General features: G+C 36.7%; 1 protein-coding gene and 1 long non-coding RNA gene across 3 annotated transcripts in view; both read right to left on the minus strand.

Moving 5' to 3' along the window:
- The window catches only part of n4bp1 (nedd4 binding protein 1), a 44,995-nt gene extending 38,102 nt beyond the window's left edge, over positions 1-6,893 (minus strand). Inside the window, exon 1 of one of the 2 annotated variants that reach the window (XM_061917078.1) lies at positions 6,423-6,893. In XM_061917078.1, the coding sequence (XP_061773062.1) occupies positions 6,423-6,713 (291 nt within the window). In that variant the 5' untranslated portion in view covers positions 6,714-6,893. The remainder of the gene's footprint in view (positions 1-6,422) is intronic. The other variant, XM_061917077.1, reaches the window with a different exon arrangement.
- The window catches only part of LOC133563125 (uncharacterized), a 110,739-nt gene that overhangs the window by 38,721 nt on the left and 50,947 nt on the right, over positions 1-21,071 (minus strand). The gene's annotated exons all lie outside the window — the stretch shown is intronic.

Raw genomic sequence — 21,071 nt, forward strand, 5'->3', positions numbered from 1 at the left:
TTTATTTGTAATAAATGTGCAAAAGCCACTTCACGTTGCCATTATGAGGAATTCGGAGTAGAATTTTGAGGACATTAATTCTGTTTTGCAATAAGGCTGCAATCATAACAAAATGAGGATTAAGTGAAACGCTGTGAATACCTTCCGGATGCACTATACATTTTTTATTGCACTCAAAGAACAATTTTGTCATTAAATAAAATAGTAAACATACTAGACAAGGTATTTTTCAGTCGTAAGTAAGCAACTGGGTTACGAGGGAACATAATTGGGCTGCTAATGTATGCAGTAACATATAGTGTCATTTCCCATTCTTTTATCTTGTCAAAATTATGAGGGTCAAGTGGTCGAAAATTGGAGTCTTAATCTACTTGTACATTTAAATGTTAATATCTGCTTACTTTCTGTTTTAAAATGTTCTATCTACACTTTTTTTGATGTAATAATCACATATTCTCCTGTTGTTTGGATACTTTGTATAAGTGGGTAATACAAATACTTGCCAACCTTGAGACCTCCGATTTCGGGAGGTGGGGGGGCTTGGTTGGGGGCGTGGTTAAGACTCAAATAAAGACTTGACTTTCAGTGAATTCTAGCTATATATATATAAAAAAGAAACACTTGAATTTCGGTGTTCATTTATTTACACATATACACACACATAACACTCATCGTTGAGTTAAGGGTTGAATTGTCCATCCTTGTTCTATTCTCTGTCACTATTTTTCTAACCATATGCATGTACAGTAGATGGCAGTATTGTCCTATTCAAGAGTGTCACAACATTGTTGTTTACGGCACACGAACTGCTTTACGGTAGATGAAAACGTGACTGCTGTTATTGTGTGTTGTTACCGCGCTGGGAGGACGTTAATGAAACTGCCCAACAATAAACCCACATAAGAAACCAAGAACTCGCCCTCGATCATTCTACAGTTATAACATCATTGGGCAGGCACGCTGTTTATATTGTGGGAAAGCGGACATGAAAACAGGCTGTCCTCACTCAGGTCGGCATGGAGCTGGAGGGGGCGTGGCCTCCAGCCCCGCCTGAATTTCGGGAATCTCCCGGATAATCCGGGAGGGTTGGCAAGTATGGTAATACGACAAATGTTGGTATCAATTTAACCCTTGTGTGATGTTCATATTGTTGTTACTCAGTCAGCGTTTGTGGGTCTGATGGACCGGTTGCATTTTGTGGCTTTCAATGCCTCACAATCAAACACTTTTATGTTAGAATACTGAACTGATGTTTATTGGGATAAGGTGAACGTTGCACGGAAAATTTCTCTGCCAGTTTCTGCACCCCACAGGGATTCTTCTTTTGTGTTACTGCACCTGCGGTTCCCACACAAGGTTGCAATATTGATTGTCAACACAGTCTGCTCTCATTTTCTCGCACATTTGACGCTCTGATGTTCTGTGTATCTACACTCTGTACTACTCCTGTCTAGGCCTGCTGTGTGTGTGTGTGTGTTACACGGAATATCAATTTTCACACTTCTATTAGCCCCGGCTCCTGTGGACTCGGACATCTTATATGTAATAGAAATGTGTAGGGGGGGTGTATGGTGTGTGGTCATTAAAAGCCTACTGAAATGAGATGTTCTTATTTAAACGGGGATAGCAGGTCCATTCTGTGTGTCATACTTGATCATTTCGCGATATTGCCATCATTTTGCTGAAAGGATTTAGTAGAGAACATCTACGATAAAGTTTGCAACTTTTGATCGCTAATAAAAAAGCCTTGCCTGTACCGGAAGTAGCAGAAGATGTGCGCGTGATGTCACGGGTTGTGGAGCTGCTCACATCTGAACATTGTTTACAATCATGGTCACCAGCAGCGGGAGCGATTCTGACCGAGAAAGCGACAATTTCCCCATTAATATGAGCGAGGATGAAAGATTCGTGGATGAGGAAATTTAGAGTAAAGGACTAGAAAAAAAAAAAGTTGAAAAAAGAAAGGCGACTACAGTGGGAGTGATTCAGATGTTATTAGACAAATTTACTAGGGATAATACTGGAAGATCCCTTATCTTTCTATTGTGTTGCTAGTGTTTTAGTGAGATTAAATAGTACCTGAAAGTCGGAGGGGTGTGTCCACAGGTGTGTTGACCGCGAGTGTCTCTGAGGTAAGTCACTGCAGCTGCAGGAGGACGCTGGCTCCGCTGATGTCTCCGGTAAGAGGCGACTTATTACTACAATTTTCTCAACGAAAACTTCAGGTTGACATGTAGTCGAGATCCATGTTCGCTTGACCGCTCTGATCCATAGTAAAGCTGCATCTCTGGGAATTTTAAACAAGGAAACACCGGCTGTGGTTTTGTGGCTAAAGGCCAAAAGCTTCCCACCTCCATCTTTCTACTTTGACTTCTCCATTATTAATTGAACAAATTGCAAAAGATTCAGCAACACAGATGTCCAGAATACTGTGTAATTATGCGATTAAAGCACACTACTTATAGCTTGGATCGGGCTGGAAAATAATGTCCGCTACAACCGGTGACGTCAAACGCACGCGTCATCATACAGCGACGTTTTCAACACAACACTTCGCGGGAAATTTAAAATTGCAATTTAGTAAACTAAATAGGCCGTATTGGCATGTGTTGCAATGTTAATATTTCATCATTAATATATAAACTATCAGACTGCGTGATTGGTAGTAGTGGGTTTCAGTAGGCCTTTAAAATGTCTCTGACAATCTTGCACTTTCTGTTTTGGAAATGACATTATTGTTTGTGCCATTGCTTAATAACTTAAATAAATACACTTTTGGTCAATTGACTTAGTTGTGATTTCCCTCTCTGCATGAAAGTTTAAAAGTAGCATATACGAATGAAGTATGAAGAAGAATGTTTTAATGTATACACATAGAATCATTATACTGCTGTGATTATATGCATCAAGTGTTCATTCAAGGCCAAGGAAAAATATCATAATATATATCGTTTATCGCGATATGGCCTAAAAATATTGAGATATTAAAAAAAAGGCCATATCGCCCAGCCCTACTCTGGCGTATTTTATGCATTTATACTCTTTTACAGTTAAATGTTTTATATTACTGACTCTTCTAGTATGTTTGTCTTAACTTCTGGGCAGCACTTTGTGAAACATCTATTGTTTTTTTTTAAATGTGCTATATGAATAAAGTGGATTGGATTGGACACTGACTGCTCTTGAAAGGTAAATTACTCGGTAAAGGTAATTTCACATGCTAGCTGACATTACGTATATCCACCGACAAACACCAGCCCGTGCCTCACGAGTGTTGAAGTGAAGTAAATTATATTTATATAGCGCTTTTCTCTAGTGACTCAAAGCACTTTCACGTAGTGAAACCCAACATCTAAGTTACATTTAAACCAGTGTGGGTGGCAGGTGGGTAAAGTGTCTTGCCCAAGAACACAACGGCAGTGACTCGTATGGCGGAAGCGGGGATCGAACTTAGAACCCTCAAGTTGCTGGCACGGCCACTCTATCAACCGAGCTATACCGAGTGTTGGTCTCGCGTTCACCTGCCGACACATACACTTATACATACATATAAATACACGTGCTTCACGGTGGCAGAGGGGTTAGTGCGTCTGCCTCACAATACGAAGGTCCTGCAGTCCTGGGTTCAAATCCAGGCTCGGGATCTTTCTGTGTGGAGTTTGCATGTTCTCCCCGTGAATGCGTGGGTTCCCTCCGGGTACTCCGGCTTCCTCCCACTTCCAAAGACATGCACCTGGGGATAGGTTGATTGGCAACACTAAATTGGCCCTAGTGTGTGAATGTGAGTGTGAATGTTGTCTGTCTATCTGTGTTAGCCCTGCGATGAGGTGGCGACTTGTCCAGGGTGTACCCTGCCTTCCGCCCGATTGTAGCTGAGATAGGCGCCAGCGCCCCCCGCGACCCCGAAAGGGAATAAGCGGTAGAAAATAGATGGATGGATGGATAAATACACGTGTGTATATATATATATATATACATACACACATATACCAAGGACTGTATTCACTGCTGGACTCTAGAAAGAGGTTCCGCAGCCTGCGTAGCAGAACCTCCAGGTTCTGTAACAGCTTCTTCCCTCAAGCTGTACGACACTTGAACGCATCATAATAATCCCCTCAACTCCCCGCCAAAATGGATTAACTCGCTGGAATACAAAGACAATATAACATACATCCATAAACGTGGATGCATATGCAAAAGTGCGATGTATTTATCTGTACAGTAATCTATTTATTTATATCTGCACCTTATTGCTCTTTTACCCTGCTACCTAATGCTACGAAATTTCGTTCTTATCTGTACTGTAAAGGTCAAATTTGAATGACAATACAATACTTACATATACATACATCTTTATTGATACCTATCTATCTATGTATGTAAATGTATGTATGTCATACACACACGTATATATATATATATATATACACACACACACATATACATATGTTCAGATATATATATATATATATATATATATATACTGTACATATAGTTACCCATATACGTATAGATGCATATAATTCGACATACATTCACATACGTATGTATATACGTATACATATACATACGTATAGATACATATACGTATACATATACATACATATACAAATGTACATATACTTCCACAAACGTATGCACACATATACGTATACATATATACACATATACGTATACATACATATACTTCCACATACATTCACATACGTACACATACCAGGGTTTCCCACACATTCATTTATTTGTGGCAGCCCGCCACGAAAGAATTACGGCCGCCACAAAAAAAAAAAAAAACATTTAATAAAAAACGTTTTTTTTCCCCTCCGGCTTTTGACTCACTCGACTGCTCATAAAAGCAATGGGACTCTGTCTGTTAATGGAGCTTGTAGTTACATATTATATAAATATGTAAATATTATATAAATATGTACATAAAGTGTTGTAATTATATTCCAACTCCGCGTTCTTCTTGGTAATCGCCGCTACCGCTGCCACCCCCATAAACGCAACACAACAAATACCCAGAATCCTTTGCACCCATGAGTCTTCCTGACTATATTATACACCCCGCTAGCACCAGACCCCGCCCCCCTCCACCCCCCAGTGCGTTGGAAAGGTGGGCGGGGTTTGGTGCTAGCGGGGTGTATAATAGTCAGGTGACTCTTGGATGCAAAGGATCATGGGTATTTGTTGTGTTAAAATTGTTTATATCACAACCATCAGTGTACTCTGTGTCACCCAGTATTGTCTTTCAATCTTGCACGTGAGTCTGCGGAAGCTGCACACAACATGATACTGGACTGGCAAACAGTATGTACATGTTGTTGAAGGTGTCAAAGTCAATGGCTTCATAGCACGCCTTTAATCTCGTTATCTGAATAAGCACCAGCAAACAGTCGCGAAAATGTTTGCGTCTCTCATTATCTTTTATTCTCTTTGAAACGGGTCAATATAGATCTATGAATGGTAAAAGCTGCCGACCCCTGATATATGACAACGGGCGGATGGTGGGCGGTTGCGGTGTTGTTAAAATGTTGGTTCGGGTGGATGGCGGGTGGATAACGGCTTTAGTGATGCGGTTGCGGATGATATAATTGCCTATCCGCACATCTCTAATACATATACATATATACACACATACGTATACATACATTGTGTACTTACATTCACATATGTACACATATACATACACTACCACATACATATAGGCATATGTATGGATACATATACATACATATATTTCCACATACATACACATAAGTATAGATACATATACGTATACATATGCATACGTATACATATATGCGCATATATGTATATATACATACAGTATACTTCCACATACATACGTATAGATACATCTATGTGTACATATATGTATACATACACAACTATACATATACTTCCACATACATATACAATCACATACGTATGCATATGCATACACATTTACATACGTATACATACACACACAAATGTACATATACTTGAACATACATACATTTACGTATACATACACATATATATACGTACACATATACAAGGATACATATACTTCCACATACGTATAGATACGTATACATATTCACTTAGATATACAAACATACATATACATACACTTGCACACACACACATATACATATATATATATATATATATATATATACATATATATATATATATATATATATATATATATACATATATATATATATATATATATGTATATATATATATATATATATATATATACATATATACATATATATATGCATTCACGTACATACGTAGAGCTACGTATACATATTGATATACATACATTCATGTAGATATACAAACATATAATATACATACACTTCCACATATATATACATACATACATACATACATACATAGATACATACATCTATAATACAGCCCACCTTTGCTTTGGAAACGTCGTCGGTATTTCCTCCGAGCTTCAACCATATCTGCCGCGCGGCCGTGCTCCCGTGGGCTTGCCCGGTGTGGTCCAGCAGCCCGATGATGGTGAAGGCCACTTTGAAGACCCGCTCCACGCGAGGACGGGCGAACTTCAGCTCGTCCTCTTTGTCCTCCGGGACCGTGAACTCGTCCACGGCCTTGGCCGAGGAAGGCCGCCTGTGGTCGGGCGGCGCCGCGCAGGCGAGCTCGGGGACTCGCTTCATGCCGAGCGGAGGCCGCGTTGTTGACATTAGCGTCTCTCGGTGCTGGCGTGGCCTCGGACGAGCACGTCTCAATATTGCAAGTCGTCGGCGAGGCTGGGAGCCTTTGGTGTCCACATGGCTTGTTGTTAGTCAGCACGACGGAGAGATGTTTGTGGCGTGTGATATAAAGAACACCACAGTCTGCTGAGCTAACAAGGCGGAAGCACCCGATGACGTATGCGGAAAGTCCCACTGGCTACGTCATCAACGGCCGACAAGCCTATGACAGGGGTGTCCAAACTTTTTCCACACAGGGCCGCACACGGAAACATTTAAGCATGCGGGGGGCAATTTGATACTTTTCATTTTCAAACCATAACATATATGGATTTTTTTTAATCCTTAGGGCTCCTGGGGAGCATAGAGGGTCTCAGTCACTAAAATGTTAAAAATAAGTCAGATTATTATTATTTATTTATTTATTTAATTCTTACAATAAATCTCTATATCAACTTGAGGTTGATATAAAGTAAAACAAATAAGGTTTTATGCCTTTTCTGTCAAAGACAACTTTGTTTTTTATAGTAAAACTGAAATATGCAGTATTTAGATAGATAGATAGTTCTTTATTGATTCCTTCAGGAGAGTTCCTTTGTTTAGCAATTAAAGCCCTCAAAGATCAATAATGCAGGACACCATTGATTTTAATTATTTAATATTTTTGAGTAATCACAGTGAAAAGTTAAATAAAATCCTACTAAATATATTTGAGATCCGAAAGGTTCTCCACTAATAAAGTGATGCATTTTTATTAGTTTATTTTTATTTTTACTTTTAACACTTAAATTTCAAGATCAACTTCCGATATATCTGTCGATTTTAAGTTTGAACTATTATTTTGTTTGTTTTATGCTCTTTTGTCAAAACTTTGATGTTTTTATACGGCAACCACACAACATATGTAATATTTTTTCCACATAAAACATTTTAAAGTGATAATTTTTAAGTGATAACTCATTATAAAATAGATTTTTTGGTCCTTTTTTTTTGAGCAATGAAAAAAAAAAGAAAATAAAGACAAAAGGAAAAAAAAACTGCCTGCATGGCAGCTTTGTGTCAACAATGCCACTTTTTCTCATCAGATTTCACCTCATTCCACTTTTTTTGAATGTTTTATTTCTTATTTTTGCAATACTATCAATTTTGCAATTTTTGCAGAATGTGTGGCGGGCCAGTAAACAATTAGCTGTGGGCCGCACTTTGGATACCCCTGACATAAGAAAACATCGGTCGAAATGGCCAGAATACAATAATCAAGAAAAACTTCTTTAAAAAAGAATAATCCGTTAGTTTTAGTTCTGACATATTTCTTCTCTGATCCCTTTCAATAATCTACTTAGTGAATGCTATGGCTAAAACAGTGGTTCTTAACCTGGGTTCGATCGAACCCCAGGGGTGCGGTGAGTCGGCCTCAGGGGTTCGGCAGAGTCTCTGCCACAGAGGTAAAGACACATCCGTCTTATTGTGTAAATAAAAACTTATCCCTATCAGCGTATTATGGATACCCCCAAACAATGTTCCCTCTAATTTTCCATCTGATTTGCAGGTTTTGTGATTGATTGATTGATTGAAACTTCTACTAGCAGATTACAAAGGAAGAGAATACATTACATAAAACAGTACAGTTTACACAGTACAGTACATATTCCGTACAATTGACCACTAAATGGTAACACCCCAATAAGTTTTTCAACTTGTTTAAGTCGGGGTCCACGTTAATCAATTCATGGTAATGTGTGTAAGGTGTGTAATTTGTTGTGAGTTCATGCAGTGTGGTGGTTTTGTTCTTTGAACAAGGTGATGTTCATGCACAGTTAATTTTGTGCACCAGTAAAAAAAGATGATTTTTTATTGAATTTGAAAAAAAAATAAATACATGTATTTTTCACTTAGGAAGGGTTCGTAGAATGCGCATATGGAGGTACCGAACCAGTGGGGTTCAGTACCTTCAACAAGGTTAAGAACCACTGGGCTAAAATAGTATTGAAGGCCAACCTGCCCTGTAGTGTTTGGTGTTATATATATATATATATATATATATATATATATATATATATATATGTATATATATAAAATGTAAATAATTCAATGTATATACTCTGATGATAAACTTGTGTGATGACTGTATTATGCTGATAGTATCATGAATTGATTAACGTGGACCCCGATTTAAACAAGTTGAAAAACTTATTCGGATGTTACCATTTAGTGGTCAATTGTACGGAATATGTACTGAACTGGGCAATCTACTAATAAAAGTTTCAATCAATCAATCAATGTAGAGCAGGGGTCCCCAACGCGGTGCCCGCAGGCACCAGGTCGCCCATAAGGACCAGATGAGTCGCCCGCTGGCCTGTTCTAAAAATAGCTCAAATAGCAGCACTTACCAGTGAGCTGCCTCTATTTTTTAAATTGTATTTATTTACTAGCAAGCTGGTCTCGCTTTGCTCGACATTTTTAATTCTAAGAGAGACAAAACTCAAATAGAATTTGAAAATCCAAGAAAATATTTCAAAGACTTGGTCTTCACTTGTTTAAATAAATTCATTTTTTTTCTTTTACTTTGCTTCTTACAACTTTCAGAAAGACAATTTTAGAGAAAAAATACAACCTTAAAAATGATTTTAGGATTTTGTTCAAGTAAATTTTAGGATTTTGTTCAAGTAAATTTATTTTTTTTATTGTAAAGAATGATAAAAATATTTTAATTTTATTCTTCATTTTAGCTTGTTTTTTTGACAAAGAATATTTGTGAAATATTTCTTCAAACTTATTATGATTAAAATTAAAAAATATATTTTCGGACAAATCTTGAAAATCTGTAGAATCAAATTTAAATCTTATTTCAAAGTCTTTTAAATTTCTTTTAAAATTTTTGTTCTGGAAAATCTAGAAGAAATAATGATTTGTCTGTTAGAAATATAGCTTGGTCCAATTTGTTATATATTCTAACAAACTGCAGATTGGATTTTAACCTATTAAAATTAAAAAATATATTTTCTGACAAATCTTGAAAATCTGTAGGATCAAATTTAAATCTTATTTCAAAGTCTTTTGAATTTCTTTTAAAATTTTTGTTCTGGAAAATCTAGAAGAAATAATGATTTGTCTGTTAGAAATATAGCTTGGTCCAATTTGTTATATATTCTAACAAAGTGCAGATTGGATTTTAACCTATTTAAAACATGTCATCAAAATTCTAAAATTAATCTAATTTAGGAAAAATTACTACTGATGTTCCATAAATTCTTGTTTTAATTTTTTCAAAAAGATTCGTATAAGCAAGTTTTTCTCTTCATTTTAAAGAGTCAAAATTTAAGATAAACTATGTTTCAAAATTTAATATTCATTTTTTTCGTGTTTTGTCCTCTTTTAAACCCTTCGATTAAGTTTTTTTTCATCATTTATTTTCTACAACAAACCTTCCGTAATAACCAAAAAAAATGTACGACAGAATGACAAACAGAAATACCCATTTTATATATATATATATATATATATATATATATATATATATATATATATATATATATATATATATATTTATTAAAGGTAAATTGAGCAAATTGGCTATTTCTGGCAATTTATTTAAGTGTGTATCAAACTGGTAGCCCTTTGCATTAATCAGTACCCAAGAAGTAGCTCTTGCTTTCAAAAAGGTTGGTGACCCCTGATATAAAGTAAAACAAATTAAGTTTTATACCTTTTCTGTCAAAGACAACTTAGTTTTTCATACTGAAACTGAAATATGCAATATTTTGATAACTAGATAGTACTTTGATTCCTTCGGGAGAGTTCCTTTATTTAGCAATTAATTAGACCTCAAAGATCAATAATGCAGGACACCATTGATTTTAATTATTTAATATTTTTGAGTAATCACAGTGAAAAGTTAAAATCCTATTCAACATGTGAGATTTGAAAGGTTCCGCACTCATAAAGTGATGCATTTTTTAATTTTTTTTTTTAATTTTTACTTTTCGGGACGGCGTGGCGCAGTGGGAGAGTTGCCGTGCGCAACCCGAGGGTCCCTGGTTCAAATCCCACCTAGTACAAACCTCGTCACGTCCATTGTGTCCTGAGCAAGACACTTCACCCTTGCTCCTGATGGGTGCTGGTTGGCGCCTTGCATGGCAGCTCCCTCCATCAGTGTGTGAATGTGTGTGAGAATGGGTAAATGTGGAAGTAGTATCAAAGCGCTTTGAGTACCTTGAAGGTAGAAAAGCGCTATACAAGTACAACCCATTCATCATTTATTTATCATTTATTTTAACACTTACATTTCATGATCAACTTCCGATATATCGGTCGATTTGAAGTTTGAACTATTATGTTGTTTGTTTTATGCTCTTTTGTCAAAACTTTGATGTTTTTATATGGCAACCACACAATATATGCAATATTTTTTCCACATAAAACATTTTAAAGTGATAATTTCTAAGTAATAATTCATTATAACATAGATTTTTGTGTCCTTTTTTGAGCAATGGAAGAAAAATAAAATAAAGACAAAACGAAGAAAACTGCCAGCATGGCAGCTTTGTGTCAACATTGCCACTTTTTCTCATTAGATGTGACCTCATTCCACTTTTTTTAAATGTTTATTTTTGCAATACTATCAATTTTGCATTTTTTGCAGAATGTGTGGCGGTCCGGTAAACAATTAGCTGCGGGCCGCAAATGGCCCCCGGGCCGCACTTTGGACACCCCTGGCCTATGAATACTCCACTGTTTATATGTTGAGTTGTGGTGAGGTGCTTTGCACAAACAGACTGCACGCTGCTCTTTATTCTTATGACATACAAAAACATTAACGTCAATCTTGTGCAAACCAGGACACATATTTTTTTTGTATTCCACGCCGCATGTTTTGAAAGCACCCACTTCCTGAGACCGTTAGAGAGCTAACAATAGAGGCAAATTCAAACGGTTGTGCAGGAATGTGCAGGCCTGCCTGGTGAAACTGTTCTTGCTGTGGGTGACAATCATCAAATTAAGGAATGTATTTGTAAGAGTTATTTGTTGATGAACCCCAAGATGCAGAGACGGTGGCAAACATAGAATGTTAAAACATGATTTAATTAAAACTAAACAAGAACAAACTAAAGCACGCACGTGGGCGGAATAACAAACTAAGGGAGCTAGCACTGGAAGCTAGTGGATAGCAAACAGAAAAACTGGAAATAAATAATGCTAACAGAAAACAGCTTACCGCTACGAGGACCAGGACAAAATGTAGCACAACAGGTAGTAGCTGTAACAAAACGACATGACAGGTAGCACGACTAGAGTGACATGTGGCAACGACAATACAATGATCCAGCAACTGACACAAGACAAAGCAGGTACAAATAGAAGCGGGCTGATTGGTAACAGGTGTGGCCAGGTGCCAATCAGCTGCAGCTGAGGAGTAACACTGCACTCAGGGAACAAGACAGGAAGCTGACAAAATAAGAGCACTAGACAGGAACTAAAGACAGGAGATACTAAACACAGAGGAAAGAGACAAATGCAGAGGAAAAAAACTAAAACATAGACAAACTGTCAGGGGAAAGCCTGAAAGTATTCTGTGCTAAAAAAAATAACTTCACTATTGCAGATGTACCCCTGCAAAATAAATAAGTTAGGTAATTTTTTATTTATTTAATTTTATATATTCAAAATATTAAGTGCATCTGGAAAGTATTTTCAGCACTTCACTTTTTAGACTTAGACAAACTTTAATGAGCCACAAGGAAAATTGTTCCACACAATAGCTCAGTTACAAAGGATGGAAAGGATAAGGATAGAAATGATAATGCACATAAGGTCACAAAAATGGAGTAGAATGCCTTTTATTGTCACTCTACACAAGTACAATGAGATTAAAAGCAACTCCAGTTTCAGTGCAACAGTCTACAAATATGCAAAACATAGGAAGGAAAGAAAAGAAAAATTGTGCAAAAGGAGGTAAGGTGCACAGTCCAGTCCTGAGAACCAATGTTCTGAATGTGTTGTTTAAATATTAAACCATACATATATATAGGTGGGCGACTTGTCCAGGGTGTACGCCACCCTTCGCCTGAATGCAGCTGAGAAAGGCTCCAGCACCTCCCGCGACCCCAAAGGGGACAAGTGGTAGAAATATATATATGAGGTGGCGACTCGTCTAGAGTGTACGCCACCTTCCGCCCGAATGCAACTGAGATAGGCTCCAGCACCCCCCGCAACCCCCCAAAAAAGGGACAAGCGGTAGGAAATGGATGGATGGATGCATAGAAGCATTCAGATTGGGTGGAAAGTAAAAATTGGAGATTGAATAAATACAATGGAATGGAAAAACAATACCAATGTTTTTAGGGGTGAATTTCAAGCAACAGAGCTACCAGTTTTTTTTTGTTTTTTGTTTTTTTTAATGCTTTAGTGTCTAACTGTAGATGGAAAAAAACTGTACCAAAGTTGATCTTACGGTAAAAAAAACTCAGTCGGCGGAATTTAACCGTAAAATCTATTGTCAATTTTACAGTCTGTCATTTGATTGATAATTTGTTTTGAAATTATAAGTCAAGCAGATATTTAAAAACAATATTTGTCTTTAATTAAACCAACACATTTTTATGAATACACAATAATATAACATTTTGATTTTTATAATATTGAATTTAAAAAAATATGCAAATGTACGCAGCACATGATTTTTGTGTCAAAATGGAAAGGAATCATGTGTTCAGTAAGAAAAGATTAAGCATTTTATCAATCAATGTTTATTTATATAGCCCTAAATCACGAGTGTCTCAAAGAGCTACACAAGCCACAATGACATCCTCAGTTCAGATCCCACATCCGGGCAAGGAAAAACTCAACCCAATGGAACAATGAGAAACCTTCATTTTATTAACGCATATTATTTCCAGGCTTTTGCGGGCCACATAAAATAATAAGTTTGACACCAGTGTTCTTAATTGCTATTGGTAAATTGGTTATACTTGTATAGCACTTTTCTACCTTCAAGGCACTCAAAGCACTTTGACACTGTTTCCACAATCACCTGGGGGGGGTTGCCCACATCTGAGGTCCTCTCCAAGGTTTCTCATAGTCAGCATTGTCGCTGGCGTCCCACTGAATGTGAATTCTCCCTGCCCACTGGGTGTGAGTTTTCCTTGCCCTTTTGTGGGTTCTTCCGAGGATGTTGTAGTCGTAATGATTTGTGCAGTCCTTTGAGACATTTGTGATTTGGGGCTATATAAATAAACATTGATTGATTGATTGACCTGAAGCTGGGGATCGAACCAAGAACCCTCAGGTTGCCAGCAATTGTTGCCACAGTTACTAACCGAGCCACGCCGGCCGTCTTTTCCGTAATGCTTGAAATTGCATGTCTTTCAAAGTTTGATATTTGATCTTGCAAAAACATGTTTTCATTTACCATGAATTGATTAACGTGGACCCCGACTTAAACAAGTTGAAAAACGTATTGGGGTGTTACCATTTAGTGGTCAATTGTACAGAATATGTACTTTACTGTGCAATCTACTAATTAAAGTTTCAATCAATCAATCAGTCAATCAGACGAAATGTGCAACTTGCTTGGGAAATGAGTCCTGAAATATTAATCAAAAATAGAAAGCGGCAACAATGATGTCATGAGAATCAAAGTTTTGTGATGTCACCCTCTGAAATTCATGCAAGGTACTTGTTGACCCTTCCATCCATCCAACTTCTATACCAGGGGTCACCAACCTTTTAGAAACCAAGAGCTACTTCTTGGGTACTGTTTAATGCGAAGGGCTACCAGTTTGATACACACTTAAATAAATTGCCAGAATTAGCCAATTTGCTCAATTTACCTTTAATAAATAAATCTATATATATATAAAAAATGGGTGTTTCTGTCTGTCATTCCTTCATACATTTTTTTTCCTTTTACGGAAGGTTTTTTTGTAGAGAATAAATGATGAAAAAAACACTTAATTGAACGGTTTAAAAGAGGAGAAAACACGAACAAAATTAAAATAATATTTTGAAACATAGTTTAGCTTCAATTTTGACTCTTTAAAATTCAAAATTTAACCGAAAAAAATGAAGAGAAAAACTAGCTAATTCGAATCTTTTTGAAAAAAAAAAAAGAATTTATGGAACATCATTAGTCATTTTTCCTGATTAAGATTAATTTTAGAATTTTGATGACATGTTTTAAATAGGTTAAAATCCAATCTGCACTTTGTTGGAATATATAACAAATTGGACCAAGCTATATTTCTAACGAAGACACATCATTATTTCTTCTAGATTTCCCAGAAAAACATTTTTAAAAGAAATTCAAAATACTTTAAAATAAGATTTAAATTTGATTCTACAGATTTTCTAGATTTGCCAGAATATTTTTTTTTGAATTTTAGTCATAGTACGTTTGAAGAAATATTTCACAAATATTCATCGTCAAAAAAACAGAAGCTAAAATGAAGAATTGAATTAAAATGTATTTATTATTCTTTACAATAAAAAAATACTTGAACATTGATTTAAATTGTCAGGAAAGAAGAGGAAGGAATATGGACTGGACTCTCACTATTATGTTGGATCCACTATGGACTGGACTCTCACACTATTATGTTAGATCCACTATGGACTGGACTCTCACTATTATGTTAGATCCACTATGGACTGGACTCTCACACTATTCTGTTAGATCCACTATGGAGTGGACTCTCACATCTGCGGTCCCCTCCAAGGTTTCTCATTGTCCCATTGGGTTGTGTTTTTCCTTGCCCTGATGTGGGATCAGATCCGAGGATATCGTTGTGGCTTGTGCAGCCCTTTGAGACGCTTGTGATTTAGGGCTACATAAATATATAATGATTGATTGATTGATTGAATTTAAAAGGTAAAAAGGTATTTGTGTTTAAAAATCCTAAAGTCATTTTTAAGGTTGTATTTTTTTCTAAAATTGTCTTTCTGAAAGTTATAAGAAGCAAAGTAAAAAAAAAAAAAGAATTTATTTAAACAAGTGAAGACCAAGTCTTTAAAATATTTTCTTGGATTTTCAAGTTCTATTTGAGTTTTGTCTCTCTTAGAATTAAAAATGTCGAGCAAAGCGAGACCAGCTTGCTAGTAAATAAATACAATTTAAAAAATAGCGCCAGCTCACTGGTAAGTGCCGCTATTTGAGCTATTTTTAGAACAGGCCAGCGGGCGACTCATCTGGTCCGCGGGCACCACGTTAGTGACCCCTGTACAGTTTAGACTCTATCACTAGGACCGTACACCCTGGAAGGCTCGTCTGTCAATCACTGGGGCATTTGTGAAGAGTGTGAATGGGTTGCATGATGATTGGAAACTGAGTTAATAGAACAGAGCAGTCGTTTTCAAATGTTTGTTCACCAAGTACCGTCTCAGAAAACACTTGGCTTCCCAAGGACTACCATCATGACCAACATACACTCGCGAAGTAGGCCTCAATCCTAATTAAAAACAAACAGAGGTTTTATTTTACAATTGAAATTTTTAGGCACTGTACCATTACACGCAGTTTGAACAGTAACACTCAGTTTGAATATTTAATTGAGTGATTATCTGGCATGCCACTAGATCAGGGGTAGGGAACCTATGGCTCTAGAGCCAGATGTGGCTCTTTTGATGACTGCATTTGTCTCTCAGATAAAATCTGAGCTGACATTGCTTAACACGATAAGTAATGAATAATTCCACTTGTAATCACAGTGTTAAAAATAACGTTCAAAATATAAAACATTCTCATGCTTGTTCAAGAAGTTGCATTAATGGTAAGAAGTAATTTATTTATTATTGGTTAGTGGGGGGCTTGTTGCCCACCTGGGGGTTCTTCAGACCACCAAGAGCCTGTTTTAGGGTTACAATATTGTTTTATTTTATTTTTCTCTCAGTTGCTTTCCAGCAAATGTCTTTTTCTCTTTCGTCCTCACTCACGCTCTGGCTCCAGCCCCAACCCTGTCTCTCCTCGTGGCTGCTGCTTATAACAGAGCGACAGGTTATTAGATAAAAAGGCCCAGGTGGGCCATCTACGCACCTGTCGCTGATTTCGAGCCCGGTCCTGGCAACATCCTGCTTTGCTGCAGGCCCACAGGCCGCGCCCCCTCCACAGTTAGCTTCAGAATAACAATATTATTATAAAGAATAAGAGACCTATTATACTCTGGAAATGTTGGTCTTACTTAAAAATGCACGCGTTTAGTTGTGTTCAGTGTTAAAAAGAAATATTATATGGCTCTTAGGGAAATACATTTTAAAATATTTGGCTTCTTGGCTCTCTCAGCCAAAAAGGTTCCCGATCCCTGCACTAGATGGAGTCTGCGTGCCATAGTTTGAGAGTCTCTGGGATGGAGGAAATGGATCAAGGCTGTCACATTTAATTTTGATGATGCATTCACAGGAGGGGAATATGCATTTTCTAATTGAGAATCAATATTTCACATGTTTAAATGGAGTCCAAAAACACATCAAGTAGAGTTCCCTTGAAACTTAACGAAGGCCCGTGTAGTTTCAAGGCAAGGGTATTCTAATGAGTAGTTCACTTCTCTCTCCAGAATTGCATAGACAAGCAAGGCTTCACAAGAGCTTCAAATAGTCTCATGCATGAAGCATGTGGAAAATGACTCGATTTATCCTAGACTGCGATGTCTTGTTCATTCAAATGTTTTAGGTACTTGCAGTCCCTAGATGGTGCTGTAAGCTTCTGCATGGCGGTGTCCCGCTGCACCCGCTCTCCTCTGGACACTCAGATGACAGGAAAATAGACTTCAAATCAATGTTTTTTTACTTCCCCGTTACAACGATGTCTAAATTATGTTATACAAATGCAGATAGTGTTATTGAAGAATGGCGTGACGTGATAACATCTTAACTGACTTCCTGAACAGCGGCTATTTTAAGACTCTGATATAGTATGAGGATGTAGAAGCAGACAGAAAGTGAGACTGTGTGCTGCATGTACAAAGGAAACTTGCCTCACTTGGAGAAACAAAATGTACGACTACTTAAATATGCTGATTCCTGTTCTTAGACTTAGACTTAGACTTCCTTTTTGTTGTCATTCAAATTTGAACTTTATAGCACAGAGAAGAAAGACATTTGTTACATAAGCTCATGGTAGTGCGGGATAAAAAAAAGCAATAAGGTGCATATATAATTAAATAAATATATATAAACAATATATAAATATATACAAATAAATAGATTACTGTACAGATAAATATATTGCACTTTTTCACATGCGTCCACGTTTATGGATGTATGTTATATTCTCTTTTTTATTTTTTATTTTATTCTGAGTCCACTAGATCAGTGGTCCCCAACCACCGGGCCGTTGCCCGATTAGTACCGGGCCAGAGAAGAATTTTTTATTAATTTTTATAAAAAACAAAAACAAAAATTGTTTTATTTTTTATTTTTATTTTTATTAAATCAACATAAAAACACAATATACACTTAAAATTAGTGCACCAACCACAAAAACCTCACTTTTTCATGACAAAAACATCCCTTTTTCATGACAAAAAAAAGGACCCTCTCCCCACCCGGGCCGCGGGACAAATTATTAAGCGTTGACCGGTCCGCGGATACAAAAAGGTTGGGGACCACTGCACTAGATGAGTGGCTCTCAACCTTTTTTCAGTGCTGTACCCGCTGTCAACATTTGTTTTTAATTCAAGTACCCCCTAATCAGAGCAAAAGTGTCAGAGTTAGTTTGTGATGAACCCCAAGATGCAGAGAAGAAAGCAGGCATGGAGTGAGAAAACATGATTTAATTTAAAACACTGAGACAAAAAACAAACAAAGGGTACAAACAAAAAGCGCGGACGTGGGCGGAGAACAAACAGAGAGGCCTATCGTGGAAGCTAGCAGGTATCGAGCAAGAAACAGAAGTCGTACTTATGATATGAAAACAAGCTTGGAAGCAGGGAACAAAGCTACAAACATCTAACAAAATATAGCTTACTGCTACGCTGCAAAGATACATCACGACACGACAAGAGTGACAAGAGCGACAGCGACATGACAATAATCCAACACTCGACTGGAGGACAAAACAGGTTCAAATAGGAGCGGGCTGATTGACACCAGGTGTGGCCAGGTGCCAATCAGCCGCAGCTGAGGCAAAACAGCGCACAGGGAAAAAAAGAGGAAACAGACAAAATAAGAGCGCTGACAGGAACTAAAAAAAAAGGAAATACTAAACACACAGAGGAAAAACTAAAACACAAACAAAATGTCAGTGGCAAGCCTGACAAAAGCATTTTTGGTTGAAAAAACGAGATAAAGAAGTAAAATACAGCACTATGTCATCAGTTTCTGGTTGATTAAATTGTATAACAGTGCAAAATATTGCTCATTTGAGGTGGTCTTTCTTGAACTATTTGGGAAAAAAAAAATATAAAAATAACTGAGAACTTGTTAGAAAAAAAAAACAAGTGATTCAATTATAAATAAAGATTTCTACACATAGAAGCAATCATCAAATTAAAGTGCCCTCTTTGGGGATTGTAATAGAGATCCATCTGGATTCATCAACTTCATTCTAAACATTTCTTCACTAAAAATATAAATATTTAACATCAATATTTATGGAACATGTCCACAAAAAAAAAATCTAGCTGTCAACACTGAATATTGCATCGTTGAATTTTTTTTGCACAGTTTATAAACTTACATTCATATCTTTTTTGAAGTATTATTCAATAAATATATTTATAAGGAATTTTTGAATTGTTGCTATTTTTAGAATATTTTAAAAGAAAAATTCACGTACCCCTTGGCATACCTTCAAGTACCCCCAGGGGGACGTGTACCCCCATTTGAGAACCACTCCACTAGGTTGCGGTAGATAATTGCATTGTAATAATAATAATAACAACAGATTTTATTTGTAAAAAAGCACTTTACGTTGAGCAAACAACCTCAAAGTGCACAGTGTAAAAAAAATAGTAGTAATAGTAATAATAATAATAGTAAAAAGATAATAAATGATAAATGGTTGTACTTGTATAGCGCTTTTCTACCTTCAAGCTACTCAAAGCGCTTTGACACTACTTCCACATTTACCCATTCACACACACATTCACACACTGATGGAGGGAGCTGCCATGCAAGGCGCCAACCAGCACCCATCAGGAGCAAGGGTGAAGTGTCTTGCTCAGGACACAACGGACGTGACGAGGTTGGTACTAGGTGGGAATTGAACCAGGGACGCTTGGGTTGCGCACGGCCACTCTCCCCACTTCGCCACGCCGTCCCTTATATAATAAAAACAAATACAATATAAAACTAGAAACAGCCCAATAGCTTTTTTAAAAAGACGGGTTTTTAAGTCTTTTTTAAAAGTATCCACAGTCTGAGGTGCCCTCAGGTGGTCGGGGAGAGCGTTCCACAGACTGGGAGCAGCGGAGCAAAAAAGCCCGGTCTCCCATTGTTCTTGTACTCTATCCGTTCCAAGTGTAAGGGACACATCCGGACACATCCTTTTTAAATGTAATGGTTCTCATTGTACAAAAGTACAAACACGTACACGCGTACACACACGTACACGCACACAAAAACGCTTGTGAAAAATGAGCTGTAATTTTTTTACAAGAAAAACTTAGAATTTTGGCAGTATTATAATAAAAGTCCTAATTTTACTCAGCGCCAGTCAAAGTTTTACAAGAAAAACGGAACATTTGTGCAATATTATGAAAAAAGTTGAATTTTTACTCAACAGTCGCAATGTTACAAGAAAAGTTTAGAATTTTGGCAATTTTATGAAGAGTCGTAATTTCACTCTGCAAAAGTCACAATTTATTTTAACTATTGATTTCAAAAGATTCTTTTTTTAAAAATGAGAATCTCCACATTTTAAATGTTTTATTAACCATTAGTAACTTACTCTTGTGAATAATTAAAATAAAGTTTGAAAATATAAAAATAAATTGCAACAAACAAAGGCTTGACACTTATTACTTAGCATGTAATGAGTTTATATTAGAAGTTAAATTCCTGACATAAATAAACTTGTGTATTATTAACATTTTTTGAGTTTTACCTACCACAGTATATATGCATATATGTTTTGGGTGGTTATCTAGATATGTTCTGATACAGTAAAAAAAACCAAATTAACAGTTTTTCTTTTACATGTGTTTTAAATAACATGTTCAACCAAATTCATAAGATAATTACTATTTTAGTGGTTGTAAACAGTCTGTGTATTGGGCTGCAGCCAACTAAGGTGGGTTGGGGGCCCTTCAGGTATCTTGTGTAAGGGGGCCCAAAATTTAGTGCTAAGACCCTGATGTCAACGCAAGTCAGCCAATCCAAGGGAATTAAAAAATGCGTACTTTTGGAACCCCTCAAAAC

The sequence above is a fragment of the Nerophis ophidion genome, linkage group LG12, assembly GCF_033978795.1.
Source record: "Nerophis ophidion isolate RoL-2023_Sa linkage group LG12, RoL_Noph_v1.0, whole genome shotgun sequence".
Classification (NCBI taxonomy): Eukaryota; Metazoa; Chordata; class Actinopteri; order Syngnathiformes; family Syngnathidae; genus Nerophis; species Nerophis ophidion.